The 16,384-nt window shown below is 41.3% G+C and overlaps 1 protein-coding gene across 1 annotated transcript; it reads right to left on the bottom strand.

Annotated features, from left to right (window-relative positions):
* Positions 1–349: 349 nt before the first annotated feature.
* On the bottom strand, positions 350–14,341 carry si:dkey-43k4.5 (potassium voltage-gated channel subfamily S member 2). The gene is made up of 10 exons (XM_046028559.1): positions 14,321–14,341; positions 6,799–6,978; positions 6,536–6,669; positions 6,148–6,312; positions 5,887–6,058; positions 4,637–4,720; positions 4,368–4,529; positions 4,052–4,135; positions 1,389–1,481; positions 350–1,141 (listed from the first exon to the last, which is right to left on the bottom strand). Exons 2-10 carry the CDS (start codon positions 6,967–6,969, stop codon positions 698–700), a joined length of 1,509 nt encoding a protein of 502 aa, XP_045884515.1. The 5' UTR covers positions 6,970–6,978; positions 14,321–14,341; the 3' UTR covers positions 350–697.
* Positions 14,342–16,384: the final 2,043 nt, after the last annotated feature.

Genomic DNA, 16,384 nt, shown 5'->3' with positions numbered 1-16,384 from the left:
ACATTTAGTTTAGTACAGTCTCACCGAGCTGCTAGCATGGCTGCACATTTCCTGCATTCACGCTCAAGCAAGCAAGCACATGTAACAGGCATTAACCTTGCACCCCACAGAGCTCAGCATTTTTTTTAATAAACATTTAGTGTTGCTTCGTAAATATATCTTCTTTCTACGCCTTCCACAAAAGTACTTCTCGTAGTTTATCATGTTGTTTTTTATTCAGGTATTTTCATTTGCATGCATGCTATTTCACTTCAGTCTTGTTCAGTTCAGTTCATCATTCCCACAGTACTGCTGACCTTAATATTCAGGTTGACCTTTTATGTGTCTGTTATTCTTCACGTTGATCAGTGTGAACAAACCTCCACCCTGAAACATCCCACATGCACAATGAGACCAAACTACAGCAGATCATGTCAGATCCAAAATTTGCCACTTTTGTGTCAGACCGTCATTTACAACATGACCCCTCTAACTTTTTTAGAAGCATCTACCCAGAGTCTATTCAAACCGCAGCCTTCACTTGTCTTCGCTGCTGGTTCAGTCCATTTATTTTGATGACGGCCATCGTCATACTACATTTGCGTGGCCTTGGATCAGATGAAAATCAGGTTCAAATCAGAGCTGAAAACATCCGATGGGAGTCGAAGCAGTTTTAATCTCCAGTGTGAACGCAGCCTTCAGCAGGTTGAGCTCTTTCTCACAGCTGATGCAGCTCCTTCCTCCTCAGTATTGACGTGAAGGATGAATGTTCCACATAGCTATAATTTATTACACCTCCTTCGTCTTCATAGTCTACATCGTCCTCCTCGATATCATCAATGTCGTCATCGTCCAGACATCGGCTGTCCCCGTCCGATCCCTCGTCCTCCTCTTCCGGCTCCTTCTCGCAGCTTATCCTCATCTTCCTGCGGTTGTTGTTCCTCACCGACGCCTCCAGAGCTTTCTGTCGCCGGTAGAAGTGGGAGAACTTGTTGAAGATGATGGTGATGGGCAGCGCCACCACCAGGGTGCCGCCCAGAATGCAGCCGCTGGCCGCCAGCTTCCCAGCCACCGTGACGGGAACCACGTCCCCGTAGCCCACCGTGGTCATGCTCACCGTCCCCCACCACCAGCAGGCCGGGATGGTGTCCAGACCCACATCCTGGAAACAGACGGAGGTGCTTTATGTACAAATACATTCAAATTAAAAAGTTCATGTTACAAAACTTGCCTGCTTGAATAACAACATAACTTCGGCAAAAAATTAGCAATTTATCTGTTATTTATGATCATAACAAGCTCTTCATTGCTCAAATTATGCTTGGATCCCTAATAAAACCCTGCATGTAAAAGTACAGAGGCATCAGACAGTGAGGCATCAATGTCATCAAACATCAGTCAAGCTTTACCTCTTCATATTCAGCGGTGTAAGCGATGCCAGAGAAGACGGACACTCCGACACCCAGGTACAGCAGCAGGATGCCGACCTCACGGTAACTGTGCTGCAGACACAAGATGGAGGGAAGCTTGTTAGAAACTTTAAATGTCTCCAGCTCAGGTCCTGTAATCCAGCCTCACTCTGGGGACTCTTTAAAGACACCAGAGAAGAAGAAGAAAATAAAAGCTCAGCCTCAACCAAAAATAAAATGCAAAGCTGTAAATATATAACAAGGGGGGTAATGGGTGGCTGTGGCTCAGGAGGTAGAGCGGGTTGGCCGTTAATCGGAAGGTCGGCGGTTCAATCCCTGGCTCCCCCTGGTTGCGTGTTGAAGTGTCCTTGGGCAAGATACTCAACCCCGAATTGCCCCTGGCGGCTAATAACACTTTTATGAGTGAATGTTAGTTTCCGTTTGAGCACTTAGGCTCAGTGTATGAATGTGTGTGACTGCAGATGTAGTGTAAATAGCGCTTTGAGTGGTCAAAAAGACTAGAAAGGCGCTATACAAGTACGGAGCATTTACATTTACATGACTTTGTGTCGATGTTTGTACTCAGCACTAATGAACCAGCGGTATCGATCATCTTGGCAACGACCCCACAGAGGTTATATAGGTGAATTCCCCCACCAGTCAGTCAGAACCGAAGAAGTCTCTCGGACTTCAACAAAGTCCAGCTGCTATTGACTTTAACCTTCCTTGGATCCTCTGATATGTGAACACCAATGAATTTGAATGTGTTCACTTTCTCCACCGCTCTCTCTCCAGTGTCCAGTGGTCGAAGTTTGGATGCTATCACTGTGTTAAATGCTGAAATGTAATCAATGAACAGCTGCTCCTGCTCTCTAGGTACGTGGGGGTTCATCAGGTGACACTTTGCTATTTATAATGTGTTGTGTTTTAGAGTTAAGCTTCATGCTTGTATGGGCAGCAGCTGTGATTCAGACCCAGTCCCTATGTCCAGATTTTTAGTACATTGGCTCAAATTTAAACCAATGTCTTCTGTTTAGGGTTTTGCATTAGTTGATATGCAGGGAAGAGACCAACAAAGCTCTCAGTGTCTCACTGCTGATGCTGCTCACGAATCAGGAGTATTTATTTAAGTGCCACTTTAATCTAAATGTAAATACAGTGCATCCAAATCCAGCAAACTAGCGACTTTTTTAAAAGTTAAACAAATTCTTTGATTTATCCATTCATGTCACAAGTCATGCATAATGATGTTTTATAGAGATGCAATCCTCCTCCTCCTCCGTGGCCTCTGTTATGGTAGATGAGACTGTAACAAGGCCTGCTGTTCTAATCTCAGATACTTTACATCTCCTGTCGAGGGAGGAGGCAGATGTAATGAAGATGTAACGAAACCCAGGAGCAGCTGCACAGTCGTATATTGTGGTTACTGATTCTGCAACAGATACAACATCTCTGCTGGTGTAACTGATACACTTTACATGACATCAGACGAGAAAATGTCTGACCGAACTGACGTCAAAAGTCCTGCCGGAGGAGAGAACTCCGTTATCCCTTCATAAACCAACAATCGCTGTCTGACTTGAGGTAAATGTTGACATCTGTCACTGCAGACGGACTTCACAAACCCATGCTGTATCTCCCAAGCACAGTTTCCACTGCTTTATTTGGAAAACATAAACTGCAGAGGGAACTAACAGGGCCGAGCTATAATATCTCTGGGAAGTTGTTTACGTGACAGCAGTGAGCAGCACTTTTGAATTTAAACTGAGCCTCCTCAAACACCTAAACCTCTTGAAAAACACTTTAGCTAGATGCCACAGAGGCGCAACTGTGCAACTGCATGTCCTGTTCCTTTATTCCTCAACCCAAATGTATTCAGATGGCATTTACGGTCTATGATTTTAGATGAAACCAAACAAACGTCCACAATTGCCACCATATTTTCAGCAGGAAAACCTGAAAACTGAGGCGTAAATTCATCCAACAGTGAAGGAAGGTTGTCTTTACCTAGTTGAAATGACACACGGTCTAACAACCTGCTCAGCCTTGTCAAACCACATCCATTCACACCGTTTCATGCCTCAAAGTTAATTAAATTAGTAATTTAAAGGCTCGTTCAACTGTTAAGAAGGCATCTGCATCAGATCAAACAGCATTTTGTCATATTTTTACATCCACCTGTTTCACTGCAGCTAAGTTGAACCATGCCGTGTCATTTACCGTGTCCTCCACTGTAAGATACGGTCTCAAAGGACTAATCAATAATGAGTCATGAGTACATTAGTTCTCTTGGTGTTTGCTACTTTCGTCTTACATTGTTACCCTGAAGAGCAATCCTTCTGCAAATCACTGAAAATCAAAAATCTTCAAAACAAAAAAACCCCCTAAATCTGTGTGTGTGTGTGTGTGTGTGTGTGTGTGTGTGTGTGTGTGTGTGTGTGTGTGTGTGTGTGTGTGACATATCAGCTCAGACCTACATCTGCTCACAACCCATCAACCGTTATCTGACACAGAAAGGTCAACAGACCAAAATGTCACAAACAAAATAAAAAATCAATCGCGCTGTTTTTATTTTTCCTGAGAGGTTTCTGTGGTGGGAGAATGTCACCGTGTGTCTGCCTCGAGTCGGGAAGTCGAGCGTTACCTAACGAGTCCTGACTCACCCGAAGCGTCGCTCCCAGCGACCGCAGTCCTGTCGAGTGTCGGGCCAACTTCAAAACTCTGAAGATCCTCATTAACCTGAACACCTGAAAGAGAGAGAGAGAGAGAGAGATTGATGCATTATACATTTCAGTCCATCTTTCGCATAAAAACAAGTCTGTTCAACTCAGCAGCTGTGGTCATTGTGGTATTGTACGTGGTTCAGTTCAGCTCAGATGGAAAAAATAAAGAGGATCAAGTAAGTACAGAAGTTGCTCTTTCTTCATTAAAATGGTTAAATACATTTAATTTAATAATAACTAATAACGATTTTTAAACCTGTATGAGTCGTCCCAGGTTTCCCAGCTCAGACTCTGATCCCAAAGTCATGTCAAAGACCAGGGTGATGTAGATGGGCGCCACAGACACCACGTCGATAATGTTCAGAGGGTGATGAAAGAACTTCTTCCTGTTCGGTGCGAGCAGCAGCCGCGTCACCACCTCAGAGACGCAAAAAACATACTCACTCACATTTGTTTTACGGTGACAAGTATCTTCTGTTTTCAGACACCCCCAGGACACGGCACGCTTTGTTTTTATCTCCTTACCTCGAAGGTGAACCAGCAGGTGCAGAACACCTCCAGAGCCTGCGTGGTCGTGTCCTCCACCAACTTCCCTTCATCATCAAAAGTCTGAGAGGAAAGAGGAGAAAGATTAGTGACCACATCTGCAACTAAGACCTGGATGACTGAAAACCTGCACAGACACATTTTTAATGATTTCTAAACCTATTTTCAGCACCATTGTGCTTAACGTTCATAAACTCTCCTCACAGCCGGTGTTTAAACATCTGATATCAGACTTCATAATTTCACAGTATTTTCTACTTGTTATTTTGTTTCTTTTAATATTAAGGCTCAAGAAGCAACAAATGAGAAGATGACACTTGTTTGTTTAGCTCAGCTACTGCTATAATCATGCAATCTCACAAAGGCAGCTCTCAAATCCTCAATAGTATTTTCCTTCATTGAGACATTAACAGGAAGTCTTTCTGCATCTGATTGGACTAATGCACCTCTGACTGGGCTGTCATTGTTTTTTCCTCCAAGTTTCCAACTCCAACAGGAGTTCTGCTTTTTTGTGTAAATAGTTGTCTGTGAGTTTTTTTGACATAATCAGAGAGTCGCGGCATCTCAACCAGGGGGGCTTTCAAAGTCTGACACTGTAAGCTCTTCCTCAGAAAACACCCCCATCATTCCTACACATTTTGGCAAATAGGCTCCATTAAAGGTACGCAGAATTAGCTGTAAGCAGTTCCTGTTTGCAGTGTCTCCATGGATGTACAGATAGCTTTCACTTGTTTACTTTGATATAGAAGAAAACTTAAAACCATGATGATCCTCAGTTATTATGGAGCATCTTTTTTCCTACTGTTTGTAACTGTATTTATGGACGTTGGACAGAGATAATAGTAATAATCCTCAGAAAGTCTCAGTCACACACATTTTAATACTACGTGTATGTGTATCATGTCTTTGTTTTTAGGTTTGACTGAATTATGACTCTAAGACACAAACGCAGCATAGGGGTGCAAAAGTACCGTAATTGCATCCATGAGCTCTATAATCCCAAATCACTGGGCTAGATATGGTAACTAACTTCCTGTCCTTTCACCTCACACCGTATCTCTGCCTCAGATCGTCCTCCGATCACCTCCCTCGCAACTCTCCTCACGGCACCTCTGATTCAAACGACTCCCAATAGCCTGCAAATATGTTCCAGACTGAAATCTCCTAATGAAAAGTGAGTGTAAGCACTTTTATTTGGCTTCATAATCACCCCATCTCGCTGTACTGACCTGATACTCTGGGATGCTGTTAATACACATGGTGGCGATGGATGTGAGCACCACCACGATGGACAGCAGACTGAAGAGCTTGCTGGGGATGGAGTATCCAGGGTTCTCCAGCGTCAGCCACAGACACTTTCTAATGTTCCCATAACGCACTTCCTGGAAATGCAGCATGTCTCTGTGAGGATGGAGGAAGACAATGAGTTAAGGATTACCAGAAAGAGGAAGAAACAGAGGGCTGCATGCTGAGAATCACAGTCTTTTTACCTGTTTAAGTCAGATATCTCGTCCACAGACGTGTCTATGCTGCTGACGTCGCTGTCGTCGTCCCAGCTGCGATGCCGGCTGCTCTCCAGCTTGCGGTCGTGGTAGCGATAACTGCAGCAACTGTCCAGGAAGAACTCATTGATGCCCCAGTACTCTATCTCCTGACTGCATGGGAAACATAAGTCACTCTGTTATAAACAATAGAAATTACAAACATGTTAGATTGACTGAGCATTTATGGATTACACTGCTTGTGTGAAAGCAGCTTAATTATTTACTCATTTTTACTCACATGAACTAATGCTACTGTGACAAATTGCGGCTTAAATGAACCTAATTGATGTAAAGTGTGAATGTGAGGCCGGTGTTAAAGATTAGAGAGACAGACCTGAAGGAGAAGACACACAGCTCATCCATGATGTGAAGTTTGCCGGTCTGGTAAAAGTGGAGGACATAAGGGAACAGGCCGGGATTCCTATCAAAATAAAACTCCTTCTGCTGCACGTCATAGTCATCACACACCTGCAGAAAGAAGGAAGAGAGGAGGGGAGTTACAAAAAGAGGAAGTGAACATTTAATAGTGTCCAAAAACTTATTTTTGGAACCAAACTCCAGTGAGAAAGATGCACAGATGCCAACCAGCTGACGCACCTGCAGTATATCTTCCTCTGAATCACAGGCCAGCAGTTTTCCCAGTCTGGTGTCCGGGAATTTCTTCAGTGTGCTGGAGCAGAGGCTCCTCTTCAGACCTCCGACGTTCACGTGGACGAGACCTTCGTCAGAGTCCTGGTGGACCCAGGTGGGCAGACTCTCCTTCACCATGGTTACCTGCTAGAGACACATTAGCGATGAGTACGGAAAGCAAAGCAAAACACAAAACAAATTATTTTTGGACATTAACATTGCTTTTAAAGAAAGGGTTGGAGCATGTCAGCAGTTAGATTATTACATCATTTCAGAATAATAAGCCAGCATGCTTCATCCAAAGAGCTTGTCAAAGCCTCGTAAAACCCCTCCCCCCAGAGTAAGGGCTCTGTGTAAGACCATTTTCGCAACTTTCCTTAATCCACAAACTGACATTCACACCCATTTCACGCAGGGCTTGATCAACTCTGCGGCGAGAAAGGAGCCAGAATTTGAGCTTCTCTCAGGTTTTTTTCCCCCAACCTTTTCACTATTATTTCTGTCATCTTTCATGTGAACAATTTTCATGTCCGAGAACAATAGTATGAATATCTCCCTGGAGAGACTCTCTGAAAATATGTGCCATATTTCAACATTATCACTTTTCCCTCCCCTTGGCAATGACGGCTGGTTTTTCACCCCACATTCCAGTGTGGCCGTCTGGAACTACTTCTCTTCTAGCATAACCCTGCCGTTACAGGAGTAGACATTATTACAAGACATGGTGACGGGAATAAAACAGAAGTTGGTGGTGATGTGGTTAACACACATGCCATTGTGTCCCTGAGCAAAGACTTTACCCCTAGTTGCTCCAGAGGTGTGAAACCTCTGACTTACAAGGCAATTGTAAGTCGCTTTGGATAAAAGCGTCAGCTAAATGATTGAATGTAATGTAATGTTAAAGTGTCCACAATAAAATGAACCTGTCCAATTCATAGGAGGTTTTTTTGCTGATTAAAATCTTAACAGGCACAACATTTTTTATGTATGTTCAAACTACCTTTTTTAAGGGTATTTTATCCCTTTAATAAATAGTGACTGTGGAGAAATTACAGGAAACCAGCGAGAGAGAGATGCAACAGAGGTCTCCTGCTGGCAACAACCCGGGTACCTTGAGGCTCATGTGGTTGCTGTAATCATTCCTTCTGGCATAAAGATCTCTTTCTAATGTGTTTCCAATGAAACAAAACCCACTGTCCCCATTCTGTGTAAAAATACATATTAAAAGTTTACAAGAAGTTAATATGAGGCTTCAACAGTCAGTTTTTTCCAACATTAGAGTCGTTATAGTAGGAAATTCACACTTTATGTTACTGTCCCTCCACTGCATCTCAGCAACAAATCACAAAGAGTGACTTTCATATTAAAAGGCTGGAAGACCTCCACTTCATTTGTCTGACTCAGACCTTCGTGTGGCAATCTCGCTCCCTACTCAGTGACAACTAGAGACAAATATGGCCATTAGAAATATTGTTTTCTCATCAAAATCCAGTCTGTTTCTTCAGTCGTCTGATCCTGATGCTCCAGTGCTGGTTCAGTAAACAAAAATAAAACTGTTTTATTTGTCAGCGCAGGACGTTCTGAGGACAGGAGGTAATCTTTCTCATGCAGATTCAGTTACAGAAGAGCTGCCGTATACTGTGAACAGTATACGGCAGCTCTCTAGTGAGGCGTGAGTAATGAGTTAGAGTAACACTGAAATGAAATTAATCTTTATCCTTTGTACTAATTGCTCATTCAGACTTTGTAATTTCACACTTTTATTTTATCAATTTGGAAACAGAAAATCTTTAGAGGTGTTATAGCACCAAAATGTAATTGTCTATTATTGTATCATAAAAAGACTAAAACAAACATTGAACTGCTCCGACTAACAAGTATTGTGTGTGTATTCATATATCTTCTTCCTCTGAGCCACAGTGGAGCTCCATTGTCCAAAAACTATTAAAAACACATCTGGGATACTCACCGCTGCACTGGGTGCCAAGTTCCTTCATCACCGTGAACAAACACACTGTAGTTTATTCTGACTCAGTCCCACACACACTGTCCTGGTGCCCCAAACACTCCCTACAGCACCACATGTGGATTCATCCGCCTCTGAAAATAGTCCCAAACAATTTCATCCTGTTTGAGTATTGTTTTTTTAAACACTTTAAAAAAGCTTTTTGGGAAATTTACTGAGGCTTTTAAAAAATAAAACCTGCTTAAATCACTGAACTGCCTATATTTGGTACAGGCATCGTAAAATAAACTAAATCATTCAGTTGTAAAGAATCTAACTGAGCTAACCATGTGTAGCATGTCCATTTTGACAAGGGGTTAGGGGTTTTATTCATCCAAAGAACTTCTGTAAAAATCAGACCAGGCTTCTAATTGAGGTCTGCGTTTATTTGTCAAGACATGTAGCCACACCAGGCCAGTGAAAAGGACAGGCGTCTAATTGGGACTAAGTTTTACGGTATTTAACAAAAATAAAGACGACTTAACACATTGTTGGTTTTGGTCATTTCATGGGATTTGTTGACAATAACAAAAATATACAAAGACACCTGCCTCATTTCTTTACTAGATTTTTTGAGTATTTGGAGCAGCTTTGTTAATAACTTGAATGTGCCTGGATGTGAGTCAGATGTCTCTCTGTTTTTGTTATCTCAAGCTGAGTCAGCCTTCATCAAACCCTCATGAGGAATTTCTGACAAGGAGGAGCTTCTCTTTAGTAATGTAGGCACTCTAATGCACTTCCAAGTCCATACGCCCAGAAACTAATTTGATGTACCACATATTTTTAATGTTAACTACAAAACACAATGTGCATTGGTTGAGAGCCAAAATGCTTTTACTTTATTTTATATATATGCTGACTGAATACTGACTGACAAGTCTCACAGACATGGAGACTTTTGTGTGTAACAAGCCATAATACAATATCGAATGTGAATAAGGAAGGTTAAAAATAAAGGGCAGCTGGACTAAAGATACTTGAAAACATTTCACCTTTCATCCAAGAGGCTTCTTCATTTCTGACCTCTGTGGGGTCAAGGGATGTCACGGCAAGTTATAGACGATTGAATGGGTCATATTGCACTTTTAAGACGGCAACAGGCATGTTGGACAGACAGACATAGTTCTTTGTGCTGCAAATTGCATCGTTGGTTAAATTGAAATTGCCTTGACAAGGAGCTATTGAAGGTAACAGCCGTGAAAACCGACCTGAATTTATTTACATTTATATAAGAAAATGTATTATTTTTGTTTTCATTTGCTTTAAAGCTGATGCTAAATTAAGTGGGGATTGTTAATTTCCCAACAGAATATAGAAAAGATATAAATTCAGGTATAATGCAAATAAGCAACAACAGGAATTAACCAGAAACCAGTGCTTGCAAAAGGTTCCTAGGTACGTATGGAATACGCACAAGCATTGGGGGAATATGCCATCTCGGCTGCAATCTGAAAGGAAGAGATGTGATGGAAATTCACAATTGGCATTAATTATTTAGGGGCCGGCGGTTCAATCCCCGGCTCCTCCAGGCTGCATGTCGAAGTGTCTTTGGGCAAGATACACTGGCGGCAGTCACGCCAGTGTATGAATGTGTGTGAATGATAGTTTCTGTTTCAGCACTTAGGCTCAGTGTATAAATGTGAGTGAATTGAAGATGTAGTGTAAAAGCGCTTTGAGTGGTCGAAAAGACTAGAAAGGCGCTATACAAATACGGAGCATTTACATTAAGGGATTAAACTAACTTTACCCCAGTTTCTAAAAACAAGGGTGGACCTGCAGCTGCACTTGTTGTTATATTCCACCTGATACCAATGGTACCTAGAACCACGAGTAGGCCTAGGTCATATTTTCTGAATACTGGAATCGACTTGTTAACAAAATATCGGTTCTCGTGACGGGTCGTCATCCCTGTTAGGTGTTAGTGCTCCTGGCTGTTCTAACGACAGTCATCGTGGTTGTTGGAGTCACGTAACGCCAAGTCTGAACGACCGTAGTTGGTATTGTGAAATGAGGCCAAATGTGAGCGTCTGTTCACTTTACTGTGAAGAGATGAAATTTCATCTCACATTTATCTCCAACAACCCCAACTGTCGTTTCAACTGCCAGGAGCACTAACGAACCAAGCGGTGTCACCCAGATAAGGACGCCACAGAGGTTAAATGGCCGGGATTCTCAGCTAGTCAGTCAGAACTGAAGAAGCCTCTTGGATGAGAGACAAAATGTCTTCATGTCCAGTTGCCCTTGATTTTTTACCTTCTTTGGATCACTATGACCTGGATGATTGAGAGTCTTCATATACATTATACAGATGATAACTAGATTAAACTGAGAGCTCTGCTCTGAAACATGCAAATCTATGTTTACTTCATTAACCATGCGTACAAGTAACTTGTCTCCATGTGATGCAGTTAAAAAACACATAGATGCAGCCAAAACAGAAACTAACTCCCACGCAGGCTCATCTACTGTACTCTCCACACAAACACCCACATAGTGTGCACACTTCCACAATAAAATTAGACAATGAAATCACTCAGCAAATGGATAAAAATAACAAAGTTCACATCAAACTATGTGAAGTATTATACAGTACATTAAAACTTTTTTCCCAAAGCCTCAAATGTTCACACTGTTGCCTAAAATAAACTAAATTAATGCCATGAAACAGAAATCATTCTAGTTCAGTTGGCAAATGTTAGTTTAATATTGCTTAGCAACAAGTGAAGTTTCAGGGAATGATGATGGTATCTGGATCATAATATCCAGAAAAATATCCAAGCATCAGCAGTGGTTGCACATGTAGCACTCACTACTCACAGTACTGAGGGCATCCGTCCATTTAGAGGCAGCAGTAAGTGCCCTGCTTCAGGTAAAGTGTAGCTATAATGTAACGTAATAATGTTACTTAGTCTGTAATTGCAGAGTGTAGGAAATGGACCGAGGAATCGCAGACAGGTGTGAACCTAATGTGGACCTAATGGTGTTTTAACCGGAGCAGTCGGACTTCATCTGCTTCTGAATTTTTCACCTTCTTCCTGCAAGTATTTAATCAGGTTTATTCTCAACAGTTCAGTGATTTATAGACACATGAAGCGCACACAGTTAACTGTGGCAGCTGAAATCTGTCTTCATAAAGGTGGGTGGTGGGTGTGTATGTGGGAAGCATGTTAGCAGCAGTGAAGTATATTTACCCAAGAACGTCTGCAATTTTGAGATACGTGTATTTAACTTCAGTATTTCGATTTTATTCTTACTGTATACTTCTACTCCAAAACATTTCAGAGGTAAATATTGGGAAATAAATGTACTCAAGAAATATTTACTTTACTAGGTTTATTTGGTTGCCATAGTGACTAGTTACTTTGAATATTGATATTTAATGTATAAAACCTATGAGTAACTTCCCAAATGTGATGCAATGTTACAGACTGTGGTATTAAAATCAGTTCCTCTTCAACCTGCTATACGCAGTAATGCACAGATAGTACTAGTACAATAATATATCCTGACATATTTCTGCTTAATGAGTACTTTTACTTTTAATGCTTTATGTACATTTTCCTGCTCACTTGTAATTGAGCATTTATTGTATATGGAGTGGTGCTACACTGCAACTTTTAGCTCTGGTTTTGGTCTCCACCAGCTCCTGAGGGAAATATCTGCCCCACCCCCTGTTAAGATTAGTTCTTGTGTCTGACAACAGTTTTAGGCCTCATGCTTCCCAACTTAGACTACAGTCTCAGGCATTATTAGATCCATCATTACCTTAGACCACCGGTTCCCAAACCTTTTCAACTCAAGACCCGAAAGAGAAATCTGGTGTCTCCCTGGGACCCAAATTTACAAAAAATACATCCACATTTACAATCTATGAATAAAGGTATACTGGAGTTGAAATGTCAGATTCACACAAGTATGTTGTGCCAAACTGAATCAACAAATCTTGAAGGATACTTCTTAGCAAAGAAAAAAACAAAATGTTTGGGCTTTGCCCAGATACAGTGAATGTTTCTGTCCAATTTATTCATTTTAAAACCAAACTCTCATTACTGAGGACTTCTCCACATATTACACATTGAAGCATCTTTAAACTCGTCCTTGTACTTTAGATTAGACATCATAGGATTGACTGTGAAAGACTACAGACATATCATTTTTGTATGAATGTGGACAGAAGATCAGGTTAGGGAGAAGAGAGAGAGAAAACCTCATAAAGCATCTGAGCTAAACAGACCAGTGTAGCAAACAAAAAATCACACATTTACATATTGTAACATTTTTACCCAATAAAAATGGGCCTGCGATCCATTTTGGGTCCCAACCCTAAGTTTGGGGAACATAGACAATGCAGGTTTAGCTCAGAGCTCCTGGAGGAAGGTATTCTATATGTATTTGTTGAGTTATAAAGGTACAACACATAGTTTTTGATCGCTATAATCTCTGTGTAGAATGACATGATGAGTGTTTATTTATTGTTACAATCACATGAAGAAACAATACATTGTTGGTGGCATTAATGAAACATAAAAGGTTAAATGCACCAATAAATTTGGAGAAGAAGAAGAGCACAAACTGATGTAAACATTGCACATTAAAAGCAATGTCATCATTCACTGTAAGCTGTGTGATATATAGGCCTACTGTTCACAAAGGTCAAGAATGAACTTCAGCCCAATGTGTTCGGGATGAAAACTCTTTTTGAGTGATGTTTTTTACAGTTGGAAAGCCATGCTGACTCTTCTTTTGTCCTAAATCTGGTGGTCTTTGAGTTGATCTCAGCTACGTCTTATCTCTACTGTGATTTCTTTCCTTAAAATGAGAAAAGTTGAAATCTCAAGAATAGAGGTTTTCAAAGCGAGAGGCGGGCCTCTCCAGGAGGATTAGTTATTACATTAGCCTAGTTCTCAGCCTAAATGTGATGTTGCTGTTGATCACCTGCTCCACGGTGTCAATGTTAAGGGCTCAACATGGACAGAAAATATATAACAATATGTTAAAATGGGAGTTTTATGACAAACGGAAATGTTTTTCAATGAGTATTCCCTTTTTTCACTGTCTACAGACCTAAACAAAAGGAACATACAGTAAACAACAGTGTGACATTGTGACTGTCTCTCTCTGGCCATAATTACATGTGGGGCCCATGCTGAGCTCTCAGAGGAGCTGCCATGATGCACATACAGAAATAAAGTTGATCTATAATTCAGAACGAGGAAGCGCTGCGGCTTGAAATCACAGGGGTGGAAAATACACCTCCAATAAACAATCTCACTGAAACGCGTTCATACAGAGTGAATCAGTGAACTCAACAACACAGAGAAACTTCACATGGCCGGGACCCACAGTAAAGTGGAGAAGGTGCGGCAGCTGTCACCTTTAACAGGCCTCAATGATTAATTAATCGCATTTTAAATAGTCTATATTTATTGACACTACAATATGCTGTTACATTAATACAATGTGCTATATTTTATTGAGACTTACCTGTGAGTTTGGTCACGACACTCTTTCATCACCTGATCAGCATCCTCCTCAGATGTCAGATTCACCCCATGATGCGTTTCTAAGTTTTTACACTTCCACGACTAAAAAAGGACAAAACTTTCACACACGAAGCGTTTTTCTGTCCGCGTGCTTCTTCTGCTAAAAACTTTAGAGACTACCTTTCGTCTTCCTGAAACAATAAAGTGTTGGGAGGAGGTAACGCAGGCAGCTGTGGGCGCGCAGGTTTCCTCCATCTGAGTCACTGTTGGTCTGTCTTCTTCTCTCAGACGGAGTCTTCGGCTTTTTCCGTCACATTCCGGAACAGCATCTCTCCGAGCGAGAAATACACTTAATATACTGACCACGGACAGAGTTGTTTTTATGATGTGTTTGCGGCACTCGGTCTTTTGTTTAGAGCAAGTTTGATTATATTTTTCTGCTTTTATAGAGCCACTGAGACTGCTGTGGTCAGTAATGCGTTTTATAAGTGGCCTCGTGGTTATTTCTATTTCCTCTGGCCTCACTAATATTCCTTATATCACAACTGGGATTTTATGAGTGTGTATGTGTGGTCCTAAGTGAAATTGTATTAAATCTCTGGTGTCATTTAAGTGATTTTTCTAATTACTTTAATGTGCCTCTAAAATCCATAGAGACGTTGCAATTTTTCCTTTAACTTATATAGCTGACTTTTCACTTTTTCTCATTAAGATAAAGTCTGAACACTTCCTCTCCAGTGCCAACACCGCATGCGCTGTTAAAGGCCCTATTGAGCCAATAAAACCAATTAAAATCTTCCCATTCCGCAATATATTTGTTATTTTATTATTATTTTATCTTTGGAAGCTGCAGTTTAGACTCCTGCATGTGTGTAAGGATGGGTCCATCTTGTGGCTAAAATCTGATTTTGCATCTGAGTGCTGAGGCCTCTCCTTCCTCTTCCCCCCCTTTTCTTCTTTCCTAAACTACAGTGTTTACTGCACACAGCAGAACCACAAGTCAAGAATCTGTTATCTTTCCTGCGGTACTTTTTCATGTGAGTTTGGCAGTTTGGCAGGTAGCAGGTTCAAACCCCGGTTGCTCCTGCATTTCTGTCTGCATGGGAGTACCTCTCCTCCCACCACCCAAAGACATGCGAAATACGTTAATTGGTGACCCTAAATTGTCCTTAGGTGTTGTTGTTTGTCCATGTGTGACCCTGTCCAGGGTGGACCCCGCCTTTGTCAGCTGGGATTGGCTCCAGCCTGTACGCAGGATAAGCGGTTGGATGGATGGTTTGGCAGTTTAATGGAGAGAGGCTGACAGTTAAAATGATTAACTGTATGTTTTTACAAGAAGGTGACATACTGAAGGTAATGTTGCAAATATCTTCGTCATAAATCCTCCACCAGTAATCTGTCTAGACCAGGCAGATTGAGACTGTGGGCGCCCGAAAAACAGTTAAAAAAAGGTGTGTCCTAGGGCATTTATTAGTTCCTGACTCTGGGAAAGTGGGAAAAACTGTTTCCCCAAACTACTGAACTCTCTCTTTAACCAGATAACACACACCTTGGCTATACTATACAATCTCCTTTTGATAACTAAAGTAAAATACTGTTTTCCTTCTATTTACTGAGCCCCTGAAACAGTTTGGAGCCCCCCTGGGGAGGCCGTCTTCACACTTTGAAAACCGCTGATCTAGAAAACATGAAGTCTACAGGGCAAACAACCAATCCAAATGTTCATCATCTTCATTAAGGTGTAGGATTTATATTTAAGAACTAACATCCCAACTCTTTTCAACAGTGGACCTGAAGGTGTGTTTTTGAAGGTGTCATTATGTTATGGACATTATATATGTGGTAAATTAGCCACAGTTTGTCCAATTGATTCCTTTGTGCATCCTTTTATCAGTAAAATCCTGGCAGCCTGCAGCACTCTCGCAGGCAGATGAGCTCTCATGTCACAGTGAAATGTCTGACTGCAAGCTCCTGAGCTGATTAAAAATAGTTTTTGAGGTGGTTTAAAGGTAACATTAATGTTTAAGCATTGCTCTGCCATAAAAAAACAAACATTTTACTGGCT

Source organism: Micropterus dolomieu, linkage group LG18, assembly GCF_021292245.1.
Source record: "Micropterus dolomieu isolate WLL.071019.BEF.003 ecotype Adirondacks linkage group LG18, ASM2129224v1, whole genome shotgun sequence".
Classification (NCBI taxonomy): Eukaryota; Metazoa; Chordata; class Actinopteri; order Centrarchiformes; family Centrarchidae; genus Micropterus; species Micropterus dolomieu.
The sequence above is the reverse complement of the archived record's forward strand: the minus strand, read 5'-3'. Positions and strand labels throughout refer to the sequence as shown.

Bases quoted from the DNA above. Each gene is read 5' to 3' on its own strand.
- si:dkey-43k4.5 (XM_046028559.1), bottom strand. From the start codon at position 6,969: ATGGTGAAGGAGAGTCTGCCCACCTGGGTCCACCAGGACTCTGACGAA. The intron at 6,670-6,798 runs GTGCGTCAGCTG...TTCTTTCTGCAG, and splicing joins CAGAGGAAGATATACTGCAG to GTGTGTGATGACTATGACGT. The intron at 1,482-4,051 runs GTGAGTCAGGAC...TTGTGTCTGCAG, and splicing joins CGCTGGGAGCGACGCTTCGG to CACAGTTACCGTGAGGTCGG.